The 22,706-nt window shown below is 38.5% G+C and overlaps 1 protein-coding gene across 11 annotated transcripts in view; it reads right to left on the minus strand.

Annotated features, from left to right (window-relative positions):
- Positions 1 to 22,706, minus strand: part of DIP2C (DIP2 acetate--CoA ligase C (putative)) — a 280,542-nt gene that overhangs the window by 56,988 nt on the left and 200,848 nt on the right. For 6 of the 11 annotated variants that reach the window (XM_088150265.1, XM_088150274.1, XM_088150266.1 and 3 more), the window contains 7 exons: positions 18,854 to 18,945; positions 12,931 to 13,041; positions 7,877 to 7,954; positions 6,034 to 6,157; positions 4,802 to 4,911; positions 2,530 to 2,632; positions 1,413 to 1,477 (listed from right to left, as the gene is read on the minus strand). In XM_088150265.1, the coding sequence (XP_088006391.1) occupies positions 1,413 to 1,477; positions 2,530 to 2,632; positions 4,802 to 4,911; positions 6,034 to 6,157; positions 7,877 to 7,954; positions 12,931 to 13,041; positions 18,854 to 18,945 (683 nt within the window). The remainder of the gene's footprint in view (positions 1 to 1,412; positions 1,478 to 2,529; positions 2,633 to 4,801; positions 4,912 to 6,033; positions 6,158 to 7,876; positions 7,955 to 12,930; positions 13,042 to 18,853; positions 18,946 to 22,706) is intronic. The other 5 variants (XM_088150269.1, XM_088150270.1, XM_088150271.1 and 2 more) reach the window with 1 other exon arrangement.

Genomic DNA, 22,706 nt, shown 5'->3' on the forward strand with positions numbered 1-22,706 from the left:
CTGGTACTAGATTTAATATTTTCTAATAAAAACACGGTTAACAATATTCAGTGTATATAAATAGCTTATCCAAAAACAAATCTATTATACTGTCACAAAAATGCTGTCATATAGTCTTATTTTTGTATTCATTTAGAGTACAAGGAATCTCCACCACGTATTTTTATAAATGCACAGCCACAAATCTCAGAGAAACTACCACAGCCACAAAATATATCTGGGAAAAGTCCTGAGATATCAGGGAGAAAAGCGAGCAAATTCTGACCAGCTGAAAACCTGTTAAAAAATAAAGAATCCTTATGTCATTTCCAATTCTGTACCCTGAAGAGGGACCAAATATTCCATACCCTGAAGAGAGACCAAATATTCTCTATTTTTCAAGTTGTCTTGGGCAATCCAGATACTTGTGGGGCTATTCTGAATAGTGATCTCAAGCATTTTTTCTCCATATGGCAACAAGTTCTGGCTGTCAGAGATGCTATCTTAAGAAGTTAAGAATGCTATACTGAAAACAAACAACACCATCTTTTCTCTCAGCGCTGTAAGAATAGCTTTTTGAGCTTTCTGCAGTTATCAGAGGAACACAACCTGGGTTATCGTATCTGTCAAATCGTATCTGTCAAAGTTCAGCTGGAGATCAAACAAGTGGTGACCCAGAGAGAGGAAGTTATGAAAGATGGAGGGATGAACAGACTTATCAGTTTTTGCTTTATTTTTAACCTGAGCACTAGAGTCTTGGTGGAAAAGAGTATTATTGGAGTTAGATAGTGATATGTGTCACAGCTTCAGGCATTTTTCTGAGCCGATAAAGCCTCTCTTTGACTGAGTTCACATATCTAAGATATGCCTTGTTTTAAGTACAATCTGTTGAATTAGCCAGAATGACTGGCTTTACATATATCAGTCAGTCCAAACCAAGATAACCACATTACGGCTTAGTATGTTGCGTGAACCAAACCTGGGACTTATTAAGCTAGGACTAATGTTTCCAAGTGGGCGTGTAAGGGCAGCTTTCTCCAACCTAGCAGATGTGTTGGACCAATTCCAGTAATCTGTAGACAGAGGCTGTTCCTGTTCTAGGGCCAAGAATGAGATTAAGAAAATGCTATTATTTTTTCCTTTAATATTCTCCAAATGTAAAGGCACATTCAGAGACTGAATGTCTCCAGTTGGAGGTAAATTGCTTGTCAACTTCCTAGGCTATCCATTATGGGAGAAGAAGCACTGGCTTGTAACACAAAGTTCTTCCAGTATGACTGTCTGCAACATTCAGTTCTATCTGCCAAGCTTCAAACCATCACTCTTCAATATTACAAAAGATGTGACATTTTGAGAGGATGCCAACTTCTGATGGAAATGTAAAATGTAACATCCCATTTTAAAGTAATTATTTAAAATAATGGTAGACTTACTGTAAGGATGCCATGCCATAAGCCCACATCTTTCTTGAAATCTAGTACGTTCACAATTGTTTCAGCTGCATGACAAAAACAATGTTAGTTCCTGAATGCCAGGTACAGCCAATCAAAAACTCCATTTTAAGATGTAATTGATTTAAAAAAAAAAAGTTTAAAAATAAAATATCTGCAGAACAATTTGAAGTAAATTAATACTGATTGCTCTTGGCCTATCTGTTGCTTCATTTCTCTTTCCCTCATTTTCATTTGCATAACATGTCACAGTTAATTATTCTTCTGAAAATAGGCGGAAAATGTTGAAAATAGAATAGGAAGTTCATCATTTCCAGAAAATAATGACTATTCCACCTACAGAGATTTCCTCAAGATATGTATTTGGGGACTAGGTAATACAAATCTCAGAGGCTTGTGAAGTTCATATTAATGAGAGATGAAAATTACAACTCTGAAGTTCTTCTCTGTCTTGGATGATAGTCTGAAGTTTGGAAAAATCCCATCCCACAGCTTTCTATCTTTTGGAACTCCTGACTTCCATCACAGCTCTATACTTGAATCCCGCTCCTCTTTGAATTAATCCTGGTGGTGTTTTGCAGCATGACAGGCACATCCAGCCTGAAGGGGGCCTGGTAATTGCGCAAAATGGGAAGAACCGTATCATGCTTATAAAAAGAGCCAGGATTTTCTGTTTCATTTCTCCCTGTTGATGCCATGGGAGGGTTGGATTTTCTTTTTAGGGGGTGAGGTAGGGTGTTGAACTATTTTAGAGCTTGCACTACAATTTCTCTTTGTTGTTCCCACCTGTAGTAAGAAGATGCTCCAAATGCTGCAAAAAAAAAAAAAAGTCCAAACGAGTTACTGTAACAAATACAGCTTTCTCCAAGGACTCTACAATTCTGGAATCAGTTGAATCAGTTTGGCTAAGAAAAAAATCAAATCAGTTTGGCTAAGAAATAAGCTGTGTTGCTTTCCAATTTTGGGGAGAAATAGCTTGGCTTCTGGCTATTGAATAATTGTCTGCATCCAATTATTCAAAACAAAACCCAATAAAATCTACCATGCTAGATCATTTTAAGAAGCTATTTTGGTAATTTTTTAAAAAGAGTTGAAATACCTTCCGTGTATCCGCACGCCTGGGTGAGTGCTTGACAATGGGTCAGTAACGCAATCCTTGTCACGGTCACGCCAAGAACACTTCCATCCTTACATGTTTTGTACTGCAGTAACACAATTTTGCTCATCAGTGTCAGTGAGGTCAATAAACTGAAGGAGACATATACCTGTCACCAATAGGGAAACAAGGGGAAGGTGCTCCACCCAGTCCTCAAACTCCAAATAATCCAAGGGGCCTTTCCTGGTTAGGTTCCTCACCCATTTCCCCTGGACAACAGAGGGTCCTGCAGTCTGATTTTTCTATCATTAGAAATAAATGTATTTTGTGCACCATAAAAAAACACTCTGACTGTGTATCTCAGATGCTTACTGGTGTCTACCATTCAGTATTAGGTCATCAACCAAAGCCACATGTCATTTAACAACCAAGCTTCCATGCTCGAACAGCCAGTTCCCTGTTTCTTTCCATTCACATCATCCTGCTAATTGTCTATACATCCCTGTCCTCCATTATCCTAGCTTCCTAAAGATCCAGACTAAACAGTTTAGGAAAAAAAAGACCCAACTCTCATATCAATATTTAGCTTGCTTTAGTGGTAGAGCAATCCTATTGAGGCCCCCTGATCAGTACAGGAATCCAAATTAAAGTATCTCCATTAGAAAGGTGTCTAGCTTCTGCTTGAACTCATCCAGTGAAAGGGAGCCTATTACTTCCCAAGGAAACAGTTCCCTTATCAAAGCTTTTTACTGTTAATAAGCTTTTTCCAACAAATTTTCGTCCTTTAAATTAAAACTACAGTTCCAGGTTCTGCATTATGACAAACAGTGAACAAATTCCAGCCTTCTTTTGGGTGCCACCCATATTTTAGGAGTCTATTTATAGTCCTCCTTCTGAATTCTCCTGTGGCCACTCTCTCTCAAGTAAAACCCTCTTTGTTGCCTGTCTCTGAACCTGTTTCAATTTTTTTCAAATTGGACATCACCCTCAAAATGGAGTCTGACCAGCACAGAAGGGGCTTGAACTATTGTCCCTCATGACTGGAAATCACTGTGATGGAAGCAATCTAAAATTACATTTGCCTTTTTTGCAGCAACATGGCAATCAAGCATATCCACTCTTCAGCAGCTCTTCAGACTCTAAGGGAAAAAAGGGGCTTGGAAGCACTTGGAGGCGTTCATGTAGTTCCTGTGGCCAACTCCTGAAAGCAGCCATGTAAGCGTTTGCCAGCTTAATGTAGGGTTTGATATTATACATTTATTTTTGTGCTCCTTTGCTTCAACCTTTGAAATAGAGGTGAATTAGAAGTCCACGTAAGCTAACAAGCATATTTAAAAAAAAAAAAGTCTTTGTTTTGTTTCTGAGGAATCATAAAGAGCCTATTTGGGCTAAAAGTAAAGTTGAATAATATCATCTCACTGACTTCTAGAAAGAACATCTGTCAGGAGCTGTCAAACTGTCTGATGATATAACATAGTTCCTGTGTTTCTATACACATCAGTACCGACCCCTTCTCTGTAAAAGTCTGCTGAGTGCTACTCTTTCAGCCACTGTATCCGTTTTCCTGATATTTAATTCATGAAAAATACTATGGTATGAAGTATTTGGTATCTTTCCTTGTTTATTTAAAACACTTCTATCCCATCTATCTTTTAGAGAGTTTTGCATATGGTATTGTACTCGGGAACTTTTCAAATTAGCTTTTGTTGAGAAGTTTCCACTGCTGTTTTAGAAAACTTCTGATTCAATAGATTTTGATTCAGTGGACTTCAGATACAGCAGACAAAATCTGAACATATATTTTATGCTTCTGTGCATGCTTAATCCCATTTGCCACTTTACATATATAGATGTGTAAAATCCCATTTGAATTTACAAGTCCTTCTCCCTTAAGGGACACTCCTTCGCATTCTTAAATCAAAGATTTACTGTATCATCTATAAATACAACAAGTTCAAATATGTAGTCACTGAAATGGCTTTCCATGTTGGTAAGATGATGTTCAAAAATTGAGGAGAAAAAACACCCTATGTAAATTTAGCTGAACTGAGATATCAAGTTTTTTGAAATTCCCCAAACAATTTTATATGAGTGTGCAGTTTGCTACATTTACATAGGAATGGAGCCACTGCATATATGCCATAAGATTTAATAAGTACATTATAATATGCTTCCTTAAAATGTGTAATACAGTTCTCATCTGGACCCAGGGTAACAGATGGAAATGATGCACATGTGTACATGAATGCACAAATATATTACACACTGAACTCACCTCAATGTAAGCTGTGTCATTGTTTGCATCTTTGATGTGGGGGAACCAATCTCGAGGAGGTTTCGAAAGGTGTTTTGATTCCGTCACAAACCATAGCAGCTTTGGCCAGCCTTAGAAACAAACATACAGCAACTCTTTTTAAAACAGTAGAAGCAATTATGGAATATTGTTGTCTACATTTGTTTAATAAAGGTGATTTATGCAAAGGGTTCTTTAGCAACTCAGAGAGCACACGAGATCAGAAAATGCTGGAACCATTACATACAAAATCAAATTCTTGATGAGCATCTCGGTATGAGAGCTTTGCCCCAGTTCCAAATTAGCACCGGAGGTGTTTGACCACACAAGACTGTTTTTGAGAGATGGCCAATATTTTTCCTGGCTTGCTGCATTTTATTTGAAACAGGAGCAAAGTTGGCTTTTTTGCCCTTTGAATCTTGCAGCTTTATAGGGTTTGTGGATGGTCTGTTTCACCCATTCTTCTCTCTCCTAGCCTCTCGGTTCCTGATGTCCACAGAGGGTCAACTACCTGTTCCTGCAGCCTCTCTGTCTCCCCTTCTCCTCATGCCTGGTTGCCAAGCAGCTGGCATGCCACTGTATCACTTTCAGAGGCTTTGAAAAGTGCCAGAGTGATAGTGTCAAGGCAATATGAATGCTTCCTTTTCCTTTTCTGTTTTATACACTTGACCTTCCTCCCATGGCATTCCCAGCACAAAACAGAATGGAATGGTTGCTAGCAAATTTTCTTTTCTGTTTTGCATAGCTGAGGGTAAGTGGATTTTGTTACTCCAGGACCCACGGTGGCTCAGGAGACAGGTGTAGACGGAATAACATTCTTTGCGCTCTTCTAATGATCAGCTGGAAGAAAAGCACTGATTGGTTCAATGTGAGCTCTGTGTTTCAACGTCCGTAGAAGCAAAGATGACTGTGAGTTGGTTTTAGTGAACTGTTCTACTTAGCCTTGTCCTTGTCAGGAGACCACAAGAGTCCAATGGGGCACTTCTCAGAGTACTGAGATGGCAAAGATGCCGAATTACAAGGAAGGACTCCACAAACCACCAAGTTAGGGACAGGCAAGATAGTCACAACTGATCCGAAAATTACACAGATTTAGAAGACATAACTTCAGACATCTTTTTGCTGTCACTAATTAGTACAATTCTCTACTTTTTCTCTTCATCAGGTAATGGACATGAAATCAGGGCACTTGGTGTTAACCTGCACAAACCTACCTTTAAACTGTGGTATTTCCCCTGTAGGGCTTTTAGGTAGTCCTTTATGGCATGCATCACTAGTCAAGGCCACAGTGACACCGCAGCTTCCAAGCAAGAAGCCGATCTGTTGGCTACCTGCATCCTAATTGAAGAAAAAGCAAGGGGAAAAAAGCTTATAAGTGAATCAATGCAAGAGCAGTAATGAAAACTCTCCTTTAAAATACATCTCAGCTAACAGCATTTGCTTTACTTAGTCAACTAAATGTTTTTAAAGACATCTATTATGTTTTGATCAAGGCCCTTGGCTTTCAGTGCTTCAGCACTTTTTAAAGAACATTTTTTGGTAAAATATTTCGTACAGAGAATTGCACCTTTCTTTAAAAAACAAAAATCAAACCATGAAGACCCCAACATTTCCAGTCCGTGAAACTACCACTTGACATTTTGTGGGTAATTTGTGGCATTTGTGGCAGGGAGAAGAAAAGCAGAACATTGCCCAGTTCAAGAACCCGAATCATGTATAGGCACAAAGCAATCCACAAACTGGATAGGCAGTTCTTTTTCCTCATCTATAAAAAGTAAGCATTAGATTCCAAACAAGGAAAGCCAGCAGACTGCATTAACTGGGTGTGGAATCCATTGCCAGAGGATGTGGTGATGACTTCTAAGTTAGATAATCCAAAGGAAAAGAAAAAAAAAATATGGAAAAGAGATCTAACAGCCACGATGACCATGATGTTCAGCAAACTATGTCAGAAAACAAAAGGAGGGACATGCAATGATAGACACCAGTTATATTAATGACCTGACTACATGCCTTCCAGATATATTAGGCTGACCAGATGTTTTAGATTCTGTGGCAGTGTTTGCATCTCACTGAACCATAAACTAATTGTATTAGCTGGGTTCATACAACACATTAAGCCACAAACTACCCAACAACATTTTAGCCCAACGTTTTCTGTATATCCAGCTGTTGCCTTGTCTCACCACTTTCACTTACAGAGTTCCTTCTGAATTTGGATTATCCCAACAGGACTAGGGGAGAGTTGAATTCTTTGAAACCCCAAGCAAAAATCAACAAAATAACGGCAGCCATAGCATTTTTTCTTTTTATTTCATTTAATTTTTCCTCTTCTACCTTTCCTCACTGAAGCTAACAAAGAATTTATAGCTTGGAGAACACTAGTTAGAAAAGGCAATGACCCTACATCAACAGTATTCAGTTTCCCCATTTCAATGTGGCCAAGTCACAGGTAGTCAACAAGATAAAAACAGCTCAAAATATGCAAGTGAAGTCCATCACTATACCCCAGTATCTGTTCAAGGGGCACCAGACGATAGCCAGACACCACATTTTTCAAAACAGAATAGATAATTTTGTAGCAAGAAATAGACTTTCAGCACATTACAAAGACATTAAGCACTGGAAATCTGAAGCAAACAAAAAGCAGGAATGGGGATTTTGTGGCTACCAAGATAGTAAAAGAAAGGCCTTGAGACATAGATCTGTTTTCTCCAACAGGTCAAATTCAAGTTTGTTTTTGTTTTTTTAATGCACAGTTAAAAGTTGTTAAAAAGCTAGCAGTTCTAGGTGAAAGACATGCATTACTGTCCCCCACCCTCAAAGCCTAGCATCAACCTCTCTACAGTCAGATTTTTAAAAATAGTATTTAATTATACAGTTGGGTTTGTATATGCTGATTTTTAAAGATATGTTGGGATGAGATACTGGTTTATAACAGATTTGTATAACCATTTCAAAGTTCAGGTACCCAACAAATTATATTTATTCGCATTTTCTTATGATTAAAGTAATTATGAGATATGTATTTCCAGCTTGGCAAAGTTAAAGACATACTTTTGCAAGAAAAGTCTTCAGAAATGAGCTCTCATTTGGTTTGGCTTCTATGAAAATCCAGACAGAAGGAGGAGTCCCCTTTTTAAGATAAATAGAAAGAGACAAGAGGATGAAATCATGCCAGTTTGGGGAAAAATTCTGTGCATGCTGTGCTATCAGTAGCCCAAGGAGATTCACAACTAGCCAGGCCCTAAAAAATTTACAAAGTTTAAAAGGCATTAATCAAAGTTGGCATAAATATTAAAATGCATCCTACATTAGCTTAGGAATGACAGCAATAGTCTACCACTTTTATCCATTGGTAGAATCCTGAAAATGTAGGGTATTTGGGGGGGGGGGGTTGCTTTCTTTACTGTGACTAGATCTAGCTGACAGATCTCATCATTTTCAAATCATGTCAGTGGTTACTTAGACCCAGATTACTCACTTTGACCCTGAATAGCAGCATTCCTGGGTTGACAGTCACTACAATCTTCAGCTTCCATATCAAGGTTTTTCTAACACCCCAAAGCAAGTTAGAACACAACTACTGCCCAAAGATAATGACCGAATAGGGACTTCATCTATCTTTCAACCAAGAAGTAATCAGCAGGGCTAACTCAATATTCCATCTCAGCTACAAAGACTGGAGGGGAGGCTAGAAGGGTGTGGCCAAGAAGATAACACATATATCGAGAGAGCTTAGTTCAAAGGACATGGTGCACGTGCTTTCTTTTTATAGCTTGATGTGAAAAGGAAATAAACATGCAGAAACAAGACAAAGAAAGGTGTATGTGCACAAAATAATATTTCTTAGCCCAAGATATACCCAACAGTCTTCTTTGGGTTCAGTTTAACCCTTTGTATCCTAAAATCTGGAGTGCATAGTATAGTGTAAATATGTATGCATGCCTAATAAATAATATGTTGCACAGCACAGTTTTTCATTCCTCGTTTGTTTTCTACATGTTTCTCAAAAAAGCAGTCTAGCAAACCTGCATGAACGGGCTGCCAACAGACATTGCAAAAAATATTTTGGAAACCGTGGCAAACCTCAGAAATTCAAGGCGTGGGTTTCCATTTCCTTGCCAGTATTTTGACAGTTACTCAGGTGCTGGCCAGGTTGTAACTACAAAGAAAGAGAAGTCCCCCCCACACACACTTTATTGCTTTGTCAACAGAGTTTCTCTGCCTCACAGAGCTTTTGTAATAGGAGTCTGGGCAACTACGAGAGAGAAAGAGTGTTTGATGTCCCTGAAAACTAACAAATGCAGCGAATGTTGCTGTGTCTGTCATATTTTGAGAGAAAAGATGGAAAGAGGGGGGAAGAGATAAAGGCTAAAAGAAGAACTCCCTTGGGGAAAAAATAGTAAGAGTGATTTTTCTAAAATGTAGTTGTATGTCTCTTTTGGAATGTTATCCTTCCAAAAAATTATAGAAGTTTATCTTTTTAAAACAAGAAAACACACACACACACACACACACAGTCCTGAAGTACTCCATCTAAAAGTTCTCATCATCTTCTACATAGCTGCTTGTGTATCACACATATGTAAGGGTTCTTGTCCTATGAAGCCCTTACTCTTGGACCAGCGAGATGAAGTCGTGGGAACTTCATTGTCATCACTACCTAGGAAAGGACCCGTCCAAAGAGAAGAACATAATGCAAAAAGATAATGCCTGAGCTCCTTTAACATGCCTACTCTAAAGACTTTGCATGTCACTTATTTCGGACATGCTAGGTAGCAATACAAGAGAAGAGTCTTTCAAAACCTGCTTGAATCTTGCCTGCTTTCTTACGATCTGACATGAGAAAACCAATATACATTGAAAGTCCTGTGGGCAGAATAAACCAGGGTTTCTCAACCTTGACAACTTGAAGACGTGTGGACTTCAACTCCCAGAATTCCCCATGGCTGGCTGGGGAATTCTGGGAGTTGAAGTCCACATGTCTTCAAGTTGCCAAGGTTGAGAAACCCTGGAATAAACAGTGGGTTGTAAAGGATTGGATTGGCTCTCACATAAAATCAGTGTGCAGTGCTGAAATTCTCTGCAGACAGAGAAAGGGAACCTAAGCATTGAGTTTTCCCAGGCAGATGTCCTTTGGTTCCTCAACCTTATTTTAGGATTTACATTAGTCAAGGCCACATGATATTCTTCCTTATCATTCATTCATCCCTTTCCCACTATACAATTTGTAGATGCACATACACACATATAGTTTTATTTGATGGACAACTCTTTTCTCATAAATTGTGCCATGTTGAGGTGTGCAAGAAGATCAAGGAGAGATTGACTAACTGAACTGAGAGGAACAAGAGAAGAATGAAGGGCTTGAGTGGGAATAGCTACATGGCACCCCTTTCAGGCAATCTGCAATAATTCAGGTGGTTGGGGTCGGGATGGAGCAAAATGTATAATATTCACTTCACTGGTTGCCCTACAGCACCTGCTGTATATAAACCCCAGTTACAAATGTTTTAATTAACTGTGGAGACCAGAGTGTTAGGCCCTTGCTGCTGTTTTTGTCTCTTTTAAACGACACAATCACTTCAAGTTCCCTTTTAGTAATTTCTGGGACAACGTGATACTTGTTTACAAAAACGATTCTGTTTCCAAAAACTAATTTTGGCAAGAATCTTGTTTTGTTTTTACAAAATTTCAACAGGCAGAACAAGCTACAAAATGCTTTGAGCCTACTTTTGGGGCCCTGATTTGTTACGGCGTCTTTTCAATTGTACACAAAGTAAAAACGTGATGAAGAACTTAGCGGCTAGTTGTCAAATGCAGACAAGAGCATTTGTGCCTTATAAAGGTTTTATGCAAGAAGGAGAAGAGAAGGGAAGAATTTAATAGGTAGGATTTCTCAGCAGCTGTTAGTGAAGGATCCTTGCTAAACTTCTATGTATAATGCAGAAGTGGGCAATGTTTGAGAGATTGCAAGGCACCTGATATTCTGTTGTGGCCTGACCAGAAGGGACATGGCCATATTTTTGAAGGGAGGGGAGAACTTGAAGGATGGGATTGGAAATGTGAAGCCTCTCAGAGGCAAATCATACCTGTTCACACCTTGAAAACCATTCCCAACCCTGAAAACTGCCGTTACTTGCTGCTGAGTTGCAATGCCTTGATCTCAGACAGATGGAGGAATGTAAATGGGGTGCCATGAACTACATATGGCCATTGGTGTCTGCAAGGAGGGGCAAGGGAGGTCAGAGTGATATAAGCAACTTTCCAGCACTGCAATGCAAGTCCAACCACTTTTCTATATGTTTTGTGACATGCACACACCTCCAAACGCTGAAACTTTCTAATGAAAGCAACAAGAGGCTGTGACATTATGCATGTGACTCATGGTCGGCAACCCTGGCTATCTCAAAAAGCCATGTTGAACTCAATTACTATGCATTTAGTAAACTAGCTTTTGGGGGGCTATTTAATCCATACCTGCATCTAAAAAAATATACTTAAGCCTTCATGAGAAGGCTGTCTCCCCCAGTAAAGTAAGTTAACTATTAAAAGCATAGCTCCCTGATCCTTTCTTCAGCCTTTGCATTTTATTCCAAGGTAAATCTCCTACAGGGCCAGATATAAGCAGGGTATTCCCAGCCAACATGCCAATACACAGAAAACTTGAACTTCCCAAAAAAGAGAAATAAGGGACTTTGCTATTCTTGTTGGGTTATAAAATTCCCAATTCAACATTTGCCATGCCATTGTGGTTTAAGAAATATAAAGAAAGAACTTCAACTTAATATGCAGTCAAAACACGGCCAGAAACTATCATTCGCAATACAACTGCTAACTGTTTTTAATCATTTACTTATTTCAACTGTTTTGAATATTTTCTGTTTTCGAAAATGTGTTTATAGTTTTTTTTTGTGTGTGTGTGATCCTTTGGCTGCCTGGAATTCTTTTAAAACCACACAAGAAACATTAATTTTTCAACTGAACCCAAACAGTGCTGATAGTCTCTAAAGCCACAGATGCCTTTTGTACCATCTCAGAAATTCATACACTTGAAAATGTTATGTATAATCCACGCAGCTGGTTCAAAGTCTGCTCTGAGAAGCACATCCATCAGCTACAAGCTGAGGAAACAGACTTGTCACCACTCTTAATTCCACTGGACTAGCTCTGTCAAGTTCCTAGTCATATGAAGTACCACTTAAGAAATAGCAGAGTTGCAGTGATTACTTAGCTGCTGCTCAAGTTCCCAATCATCTTTATTTTCTTTTAAAAAGTATATATTGCCTATGCAGGAAATAGCCCAGAGGTATAAGAGCAAGATAATCCTTTATGCAAAATTCAGGGAGCCTAGCTCTTGTTGTACCAGCATTGCTTGAAATGTTTTCACCTAAATCCAAATAAACTACATCTAAACCATTCTAGCTAATCCTCTTATTCTTCTAAGTATTCCAAGCAGTTATTATTCATGTTGCCCTCCCAGGGCCATGCTGGAGTAGAGAAGGAGAAGCCTTGTGCAATATGGCACCTTGGACCATTTTGTCCATCACAAATAATGGTATAATTGGTGGGCTCCATCACTTCCTCTGCACCGTGACAGTTGCCTTAGCAGCTTCTCAAGGCTGCTTCTACCTTCTTCCCTGCCATAGCACTCCAAATGTGGCTGATCCCAACCTTGGTTTAATGTTGGGTTTCAACTGATTGAAGATGCATACAGTACAAAGCTTTCTCATTGCTTTCATGGTTCCACATGCAACTGACCCTTTTATTTCTGCATGTAAACATAGCCCCTTAGGGAACTGGGGGATGGAAGCCAACCCTAAAAAAATTAATTCTTTTCAATGTTTGTCAAATCCTCTTTAACAGTCAGTTACACATACAGATTACAACCAGTTGCAAAATAATATTAAAAGAATAAGCCCATCTTAGCTTCCCAATAGAGCTAAGGCAAAGTCATCAGAGCATGTATACACAGATGGTCTTTCATAAATATGTTAAAACAACAATGCATATAATCATTTTTCATTTCATTCTAAAATGCTCAGTGGTTATGTCCTGAGATCTGACATTAATTCCTGCTAAGATAACTAAAAACTGTTTTCTCTTACCTTTCTGGTAAGTGGCACTTCAATAGGAACAGGAACAACTTCTGCAAGGAGGCAGCCATAAAATGCTACCATAAAAGCTGCAGGATCATTATTGGGAAATACTAGTGCTACCTGTCAAAAAAAGTGGGAGGAGAAAATTAAATAATTAATAAGACCTGTAAATACATTTTTAAACTATTGGCTAAGGTAGAGAAAGAAATCATGATTCTATCCTAGATTGTTCAAGCATGCTTCCCCAATATGGTGCCTTCCAAAAGTGCCAGAATATAAAGGATTGGAGAATTATGTTTTAGAGCAGGGATAAGCAAGTTGACCTTGATTGATTTGCAAAAATAAATAAATAAATAAATAGTGTTGGACATGGTTAGTACCTGGATGGGAGATCAACAGGAAATCCCAGGCATTGGGTTAGAAGGAAATGGCAAACCACCTCTATACTATTACCAAGAAGGCTAATGGAGATGTCCATATTGTCATCAGTAGTCAAACTCAGTGTTTCTTTCCAGCAACTGGTGTCATTCCATATTAAAGACTGGGTAGGGCTTCCATCATTTGTGCTCCAGAAGCTATGATCTTTGACCAAAGACCTTCCGCATATGCCATCCTGGAAGGAAGTCTGCCTGGTAGTTACCAGCAGCAGGGCATTCTCAGTGGTGGCCCCAGTGCTGTGGAACTCCTTCCCTTAATGGCTCCCCCAGCAGTTCTTTGTCCAGTTTAAGAAGTATTTAAAAACTTATTTTTATATCTTGGCCTTCCCAACATAGCATGGTTATGCCTCAGTCTGTCCCCTGGATGTTTATAATGGGACCATGGGCTTTTTTGGACTGGATGTATCCAGTATTCAGTGTTTTGATATTGATGTTATTTGCTACTTTCATCTCTATATTATTAGCTTCTTGTTGTTGATTGGATTCTTGTTAATTGCTGCTAGAAGCAGGTTGGCTTTTCAGTTATATGTGATATACCACTGTGATAAATAAACCAGTAAACTGTAGTTCAGCAACATCAGCACTGTTTGCCTATCCCTTTACCGAGTAAACACCCCTAGAGCAACCAATAATGGTAACCAAAGGAATGGGATTTTATGAAGCCAAACTGCTTCTAGCAGGAATGATCCTTTAAAGATCCTTTAATGATTTTTGGTGCCAGTTGCTCTTACACGGCTTCTATATGGTCCTATTTAAAGTTAATTGGAACTTAAAATGAAATATACTGTATGTAAATCCTTATTTCAATCCTATTTCTACTGAGAAACTGAAAGAGACATAAATTGACTTTTCAGTTAGCCTAACCGTAAACCCATTTTAGTTTCATCTTATACCCGTCTTTCATTTTTATCACTTTTCAGATGCCACATGAATAAACTGTTTAGTGGAACACTACGATTACTAGAGGATGCTCTTATGTTTTGTTATTAGTTTTTGATATTTGCTGAAAATCATGCTTCTATTCAGACTCATAAAAAAAAACAAACTGAAAGGGCTACTTTCCTGTTGCAAATTTGTTTTATTCTCTTTTCCCCATTAAAAGGAAAGGAATATGGCATCTTATTTTTCTGGTTCCTGTTGATCACTTTCAAACTGCATTTCTACATATTCCTCCTCTCCTGACATTCAATTTTATTCCACATGACAGTAAAAAAGCTTAAACAGGAAAGAGGCGAAAACCTCGCATGGTCATTCAGTGATGCTATATATTCCTCCAAGAAAGGGAAATTCTTTGGAATAATGATTCTCAAATAATTGTTTTCTGCAATCAGTTTTCTGGAGAACTCTGCTGCAAGATCTTTCTCTTGAGGTCATGGCTGAATGCTCTTCGTTAAGTGGTCATTCTAATGCTCAGGTTGGGGTCACCCGCTGCCTCCTTGCCACTACGCATGTTAAGTTTCATGCAGATCATGGATCTCCATCTGTTACTTTATATGTTGCACTACTATGCCAGCTTTTGAGAAGTCTTTACTATGTGAAAAGATGTGTGCACTGGTCAGATTAGTGCAATATTTTTGCCCCAAAATGGAAAAGTTGTTTGAGCAACTTAGTATATAGTCAAAGAAAGGTCCAAAATATTATACCAGGATTCACGTATATAGAAGAATTTAAATCTCTCTTTATAGGGGATGCGGTGGCGCAGCGGCTTAATGACGCTGAATTGGTAGCTATCCATGGAACAGCCTCCCCTTAACACTTTAGAGGGTAAACTAACAATTACAAACTAAGGGTTAGGCAAGAGATTCACCGAAATACACAGCAATCTGAGAGAGGACGCAGAGAAAGAAAATGTCTAGCTGTAATGTCAATTTCATAACTTCCCTTGACTTATTTATTCTGTGTGCTGTTTCAGCCCACTATGGGTATGATTTAGAGTCTTAAGCACTACCATAAATCAAGATGAAAGATTCTGTAGACCCATCTTGGCCAAATGCCAAAGCAGACAATGATTTAAATTCAACATCTGCCCACAGTCTCTTTAGTTTAATTCTTCATGATCACTTATGAAAACAAGAAAGAAAGAAATCATCTGTAGGGCCTGAACTGACACAGGGAGTGCTCTGAAGTTGAACAGCTTAAGACAAGAAAGAAAAAGGGAGAAAGTCTTATGAGGGAAGGCATAGAAGGCTAAGTAGCAAGAGGCAATTAGGAAGAGGTTAAACCAGAGAATATTTACAAGAGTTCACTAATCTAATTTAATTTCTTTTCATTCATTTGGGAGATTCACTTGCCACCATTTAGAGAAGCACTCCCAAAAGTATAGTTTAAAGGTTTAAATTTGTTTCTGTGGAGTTTCATTAACATCCTCTGGTATTAACGACAGACCCAGCTTCAGTTAAGCAAGTAGAAATGTAGGTTATTTTTTTTAAGCCTCTTCCATTTTATGCTTTATTCCTCTCCTTTCTGTTTAGACTGTAGCTCCTTTCCCATTTTCAGAAAAGAGAGGCTGTAAAAAGGTACCATTTTCATAATAAAACTTTCCAGTGCCAAGTCATAATGAGTATTCGTATGCAAACACAACTGAAGAAGCAGCTGGACAGAGGCTGAGACTACTTAAAAACTGAACACAAGACTTGACCAATTCCAGGAGGATCTTTTTGCACATGGGAAATTACATACAATGTGAACAGGGCAACTCCCTAGAACACTGAGAAAAAACCCACAGCTCTCAGTAGCACAAGCACAGACTGTGGCTGTCAGAATGGAGGAGGGTTGGTAAGTGCTGTTCCCCACCAACATTTCTGTTCTGTATTTCTTGCCAGATGTAGGGTTTTTTTCCTTTGTGGTGAACAGCAGCTTTGATTTTCTGACTGCTGATCCCATTTTAGTGCTGACGAGAGGAAGTAGCAGCTTCATGGGAAGAAACCAACCAGGTATGTAAATGAAAAGTAGAAAGGAATCCATAAAGTACTGCCATCACAGGGACTTGGATGAACAAGAAAGGGATATGAAGAAACCCATACAGGATATCAGAAGTGAAACGTGAAAAGGAAAAGCACAACATGGATGGCGAGACGGAAAAGGAGTTGGTGAATAAATAGCAGGGATGGAGATAAATTTGGCAATGAAACTGGAGGAACAAGGAGAATTCTTCTTCAGCCCAGTGTTTCACAGATGGAGACCAGAAAGACAGTGCCTGCCCTCAGTTAAATGCTTGCGAAAAGATAGAATAAAGAACAGGGTTTCTATAACACAGCATGGTAGCATATCTCTTGAGGGAAGAAGATGGTTGGCCTTTATAAACATTTAGGTGTGATAAGCAAAAATATATTTCACTGGACAAGCAATTCTTCAAAATTCTTTTATCTTGCTTGCATATTATATAGATCAGTAGTTTTTTAATTTTTTTAGACCACGGAACCTGTCAAACCCACCCAACTCCCGATCAAGAGGCAAAGCTGTAGTGATAGTGATTTTTTTCCCCCATCTACTGAACTCAGTTTCTCACGGAACTCCAGTAAGTTTTTGTGGAACCCTAGAGTTCCACAGGACGCAGTTTGAAAAACCCTGATATAGATTTTCCATATCATGCGCATGTGTTTTTAAATACGTATCTATGGAGTACCTTGCATTGCGGTCCTACGGACCTGTGCCAGGGGCCAAAGGATATATCAGATCTCTAAGGGTGGAATGAGAGGTTTGCCCTCAGAGGGGAGATCTGATCAGATGTCTTTTTCTGGCTTTCAGAGAAACTTGTAGGGCCAGTCATTTTCACTGTAAGAGCTTCAATATGAGAAATGGGGGAAAATTCATGCTGGGACAGATGGGAGAAACGCACATTATCAGCTATGGGCCTGGTGTAGATTAATTCCCTCACCCTGGACGTCAGGGAGAGGAAATTTTTTTTAAATGGTTCTCTATTTCTGTCTTTCTGGCAGAAATGTAACAGGGTTATAGGCTGGAAGCTCTAATACTGGAGCTCTGTGTAGCCTTAAAAAGCCTTACATAGAGCTTTTTAATTGGATATTTATCTAATGGCTACTGCATAAGCCATAATGGACTTCTGCATGAAGACAAATTGAAATGTTATGGGCAAAGATCATTCACATCACAATATGCAAAATAATTCACTATAATAACATTTTAAAAAATCAAGAAAAATTTGTTACGTTATGGCAAGGCTCATAAGGTTTTCATATGTTAAGGAAAAAAAATCAAATTGAAGGAGGAAAAAGCCTTAACAGTAATTTGGAATAGAAATGCTGGGTGGACAAAACTCACTCAGCCTAACAGAGAGGTGAGAAACTGTCTTCTCAGGGACATGGGGTAAGTCTCTCATATTTCTGACAGAAGACCTGGAAGATATGGAAGTGCTGTGACTGAGATGTGTCCCTCTCTTTGGGACTGAATAGAAATCACAAGAGAAAATTGCCAAGCGCACACACACGCACATATTTCAACACCAGTTTGCAGTAGCCTGCCCTCCTTTAAGCTATTATGCTCTAATGCCAACAGTTACTCCTTTTAAGTGGGAATATTTTTAACTGATTGTGCTAAACATCTTATTAATTAGCTAGCAACATTCCCTTGTTCAAGTCTGACCTTTTCACAAAAACTCTTTTGTTTCTATGATTTCCCAGAATACACAGGCACACACAGTCTCATTTCCAAAACTGATTTCATCTGCATGGCAAGCATGTTCTAATGCTCTTCATATAAGGGAGCCATTGTGACATGAACGGCTACTGTTTTAAAAGAGAGACATATAATTTTTAACCGTAAATAGGCTGTTATAAATAAACTCTCTTCGGCCTATTAACTATTTTTTTAAAAATCTGGTGTAAATGTTAGGGTGCAATTGTTTGAAGCACAGATGTACACACTGTGGCCTCAGGTCTCTATCTGATCCTTGAAAGCTTTGGATGAACTCCTACAGCCCTTTCAAAGGTTGCCATGAAATTGTAATACTGAATGTGAGAAATTAAAAATTATTGAATACATGGGGAATTACAGTATTTACAGGTAGACCCCAGATTAAGAATGCCTGGGTTACAGACAACCCACAGTTAAGAACAGAGCACTACTGTAGCAAAATTCGGGTTAAATACACAATGGTTTGAGTTCATTACACAATACTTCTTATACAGTATTATACAATAATACCATTCCAACTTACTGTACATACAAATTCGACTTAGGGACAGACCTTGGGAATGGAACTTGAACAGGGGACTATCTGTAATTCATTTAATTTAAATACACTGAAATTAAATTTAGTTTTGACTTTCCTCCCCTCTTTTGGGAATGCAACCTTGACATATCAATCAAAGGATCTCATGTGACCCTTGGATGGTTGTGCAACCTGGTTTATAGAATGCAACAACACAAAAATATAAACCATGATGCATAAATAAGCTTTTCAAAGATTAGAAATATCACCTATGGGGGTTTAAGAGTCTATCTAAGATAGTAAAGGCACACACTGAGCCACTTACCCTGTCCCCTGGCCGCACCATGGGTTCCTGCTTTGTGCCCAACTTATGCAGTATGTTATAAGCGACTTTCATACTACGGGTCCAAAGTTTACCTAATCAAAAAGATAAATAATATAAATATGGCATGGAATATTTACGTTTTATTATAAAATGGTTCAGAACACAATTCACAGATTCATTTGCCCCAAACAAGAAAAAGGTAGGAATCCATAATTGTATAAAAACCATATTGTATTAGAGCTTATTCTGATTGGGACATCTTCATGATACAATATCTAACTGTGCTGCTAAACTTCATATTTTAAACAGACATCTTTTAAAAGTTTGTACTTTAAGAACAACTTTCTTTCATCAGCAACTAGGTCTTATTGCTTAAGTCGAAATTGGCTCTGACTGCCATATCTTAAAACTACCTAAATACTCTTTCCTTTATTCCACCTCAAAGAGTTTTTATTTCACAATGCAAGTCAACTGATTGGATATTCATGTTTAAAAATCAATTTTACTTCTATTATATTTATATGTTCTTATGAAACCTATCTAGATTTTATACTCAGAAGGTCACATCTACATCATGCATAGTGATAGCACAGCAATCCTCCAAACTAAAGAAGATAGTACACCACTGGTCATATGGAGTCCTATGAATGAATATTGGAGCTTCAAAAGAACATAGAAATAGATCCAAAATGCAATTTGCCTTGTTGGATCTTGTGCATATCCTTCCCCAATCTTGGACACGCATACCTTGTTATGTAAAACCCTAAGCGAAGAAGAATTCTGCACTCAGAGGGTAAATTGATGAACCGTACCATGAACATACTTCTATCTTTAGCCAAGTGTTCAAGAGTGGTTTCCCTTGGTATTATAGCAATCAACTAGTAGCTGCTGTCTTGTCAGCACAAACAAGTCAGATCTGTTTCAATGTGCCTGGAAAGTTGATGATTTTGTTCTTTGAAACATTCACCCTGACAGTCTCATGGCTACTTATAGAGGGCACAATCAATGTCGACTTTTTCTGAGCAAGCTCTTCCAGACGTTGTGTATCAGCATGGCTTGACGCAGAGGAAAATGTTTTTCATCGATTGTGTCCAGACAATTTTGAGTGCTGGCAACGCTTGGCCCAAATCCATACAAGGCTATAACCAAGCCATTAGTCACCTCCAGTACAGATCAGCATCTTTAAGTCAATTACGAAAGTTCATAGAAGCAAATGAAAAAAGCTATTACTGTTTTTCTCAGTAATTGCTTTCTAGATGAAACCTTTTATTTGCAGTAGTTAATGACAGAGCATGTGACAAAAAAATTATAAAATAAAAATCAAGCATTTGCAAGCAGAATTTTGGAAGCAAACAAGAAAGCAATTCATTTTGAATCCCACTGATTTAATTAAAATATAGATAGTGATGTAAGTATAGACAAAAATATAACCAAGGAAAGTATATTGAAAGAGAAACAAGCAGCTTTACACAAAACAGGTTTGATGCCAATATGATGCTTCAGGATAAGATGGGCAATGGCTTTGTGGTATCTGTGATCACAAGAGGTGTCAACAGACTAGCAGAATTACACATTTTTTAAAAAAATGCCTGAATTTTCATTAGATTTCAGGAAAGAACACACAGGGCTGAGATGTTAAACTTCATGAGATTTCAGCAATTTTGTAAGATTTCTGGTGATTTTTATTTTGAAGGGGAGATAAATGTCTTTGAAATTACGGTTGTCTTGTATTTGAAAATACGGTTGATCCAGGCGTAACCCATCATACAGGGTTAGGGAGAAGAGTTTTAATGGAAGGATTAAATGGAACGTTGATGGAAGGATTGTCTGACATACTCAGCATTCACACAACACAAGGAACTAGATCAGGTAAAGACCTTGCAGCCACTGGCATCCACAGGGGTGTGTCAAAATCAGCATTGGGATGCAAGACGCACCCCTTTTGTATATGTGCATTAATGTTGCATGCATGTTCAAAATTGGTGGGACCTGCATTGTAATGCTCCATCTATTATCTTGCCCATTTTGATCTTCCGTGGATGCCGCTGCCTGTCACTGCAGTTATATAAGCTGCTGCATGTGGCTAGTTTTGACCTTAGTTTTTGTTTTGGGTATGATCATCAGATTATTTTAAATTCAGTGTGAAATTCAAAATCTGGATTTGTTTAATAATATAGTGAAGCATGTTTGTGAACCTAGCCAGAGAACACAAATCAATCTATCTCCCACTTACACTGTCAACTATGCTCCTTTTCCAAATGTGCAATGTGATCTTGCTGACATTTGTCACTGTCACTGAATGTAAAGGAACTCACTTCCAAAGACAAAGCATAGCCTGATTTTATTGAGAATTGCATGCATTTCCATACCTGGTCCAAGCAAGTTCACACATAGTTTTATCTGAAACAACCAACGATGCCTGTTTGTAGCTTACTGAAAATCAAAACTTTATTTTCTGACATTTACTATCCTTGAAGGCAGAAAGTCTAGAATAAAGGGGAATGTACTGTACTAGTTTTAAGGTTGCTTCCCTAAGTGTATTTATTAGAGCTAAACACACATCGAACATGAATCAGAAGTGCTTCATATCCCATGTGCATATAGCAGATTTCTGCTATTCATTAGAGAAACGACTTTTTCCACGTTTCTGTGTGAGGTCCAAAGCATTTCTTTCAAAGCATTTTTGAAGCGGGCATAGCTTTACTACCATATGCAGAAGATTCCATTTACGATCAATTGGATACATCCCTGAATAAATGTGTTTAATTAATAAGCTTGTGCAGGGAGGGGGGACATTAGAAAGCTTGGATATAGATGCTTTTATAAAACTTGGCAGTCTTCTTGCCGGGAGACTTCTCCATTAGTCGTGAATATGTTAAGTGTAAAGGCTGTCAACTTGTGGCAGAGAGGTATGCCAAGAGAAAAGCAAACCACAAAATCAGAATCATATCACAAACAGTAGGATTGTCATCACCACACACCACTAACTTAGCCACAGCAAGCCAGGATCATCTTACCAAGCCTATGCATATCAGTTCAGAATCTGACAAAAACCAGCTGCAAATTAATTGTACATTTTTTCAGCATCACAATATTCTTCACACAGCTTATGCATTGCAGTAATGGAGTGCTTCTGATGCGCTTACCATGTACAAAAATAGAGATTACAAGACAGGATTGTATGCAAGTATTTCCCACATTTGAAAGGTGGGTAGTTTGTTCTAATCTGATTCACTCTGCCCTGCCCCCACGCGATAGCACCGAGGCCCCCTGAATGTAGAGGCTGCTACGGAACCAGAAAGGGTAGGTGTACATTTCAGACTGAGAATGATGGAACATACACTAAGTAGAGGCAGAGGGAATTATTTTAGGACTGATGCATAATAGTCCCCTTAAATTATTTCCGCACTGAAATACATAAACAGAAAACGTTACACGATGAGTGGGCAGTGTACAAACTCTCTTCTTCAAGAATGCAAGGACAGCCGTGATCTGAAAGTGACTACTTTTCTAGGGCAATAAATCTCATGAATAAACACTGGTACATGCACAAGGGATGTGTGTGTAACTTAAGGAATGGAAAATGTTCATAGAGTAATCTTACATTTGAAAGGAAAATTAACCTGAGAAAAGCCAACTACCCTTAAGATAGTAAGGAATTGCCAATATTGAATCAAACTAATATTTCTGCTGACTGCTACCAACTCTAAACAACATGGCTCCCCTGACTTTTTCCTGTTATTGCTACAGATGGAGACCACTTAGCTCAGCACAGAACTTCATATATTCCAAACATGAACTCCTCCATTTAGCTACATCCTTCTCCATTAAATATACCCTTCATATTGGTTTC

Source organism: Python bivittatus, unplaced genomic scaffold (genome assembly GCF_059951505.1).
Source record: "Python bivittatus isolate LINGU-HERP-01145 unplaced genomic scaffold, Pbiv_v1 ctg000610_np1212, whole genome shotgun sequence".
Taxonomy (NCBI): Eukaryota; Metazoa; Chordata; class Lepidosauria; order Squamata; family Pythonidae; genus Python; species Python bivittatus.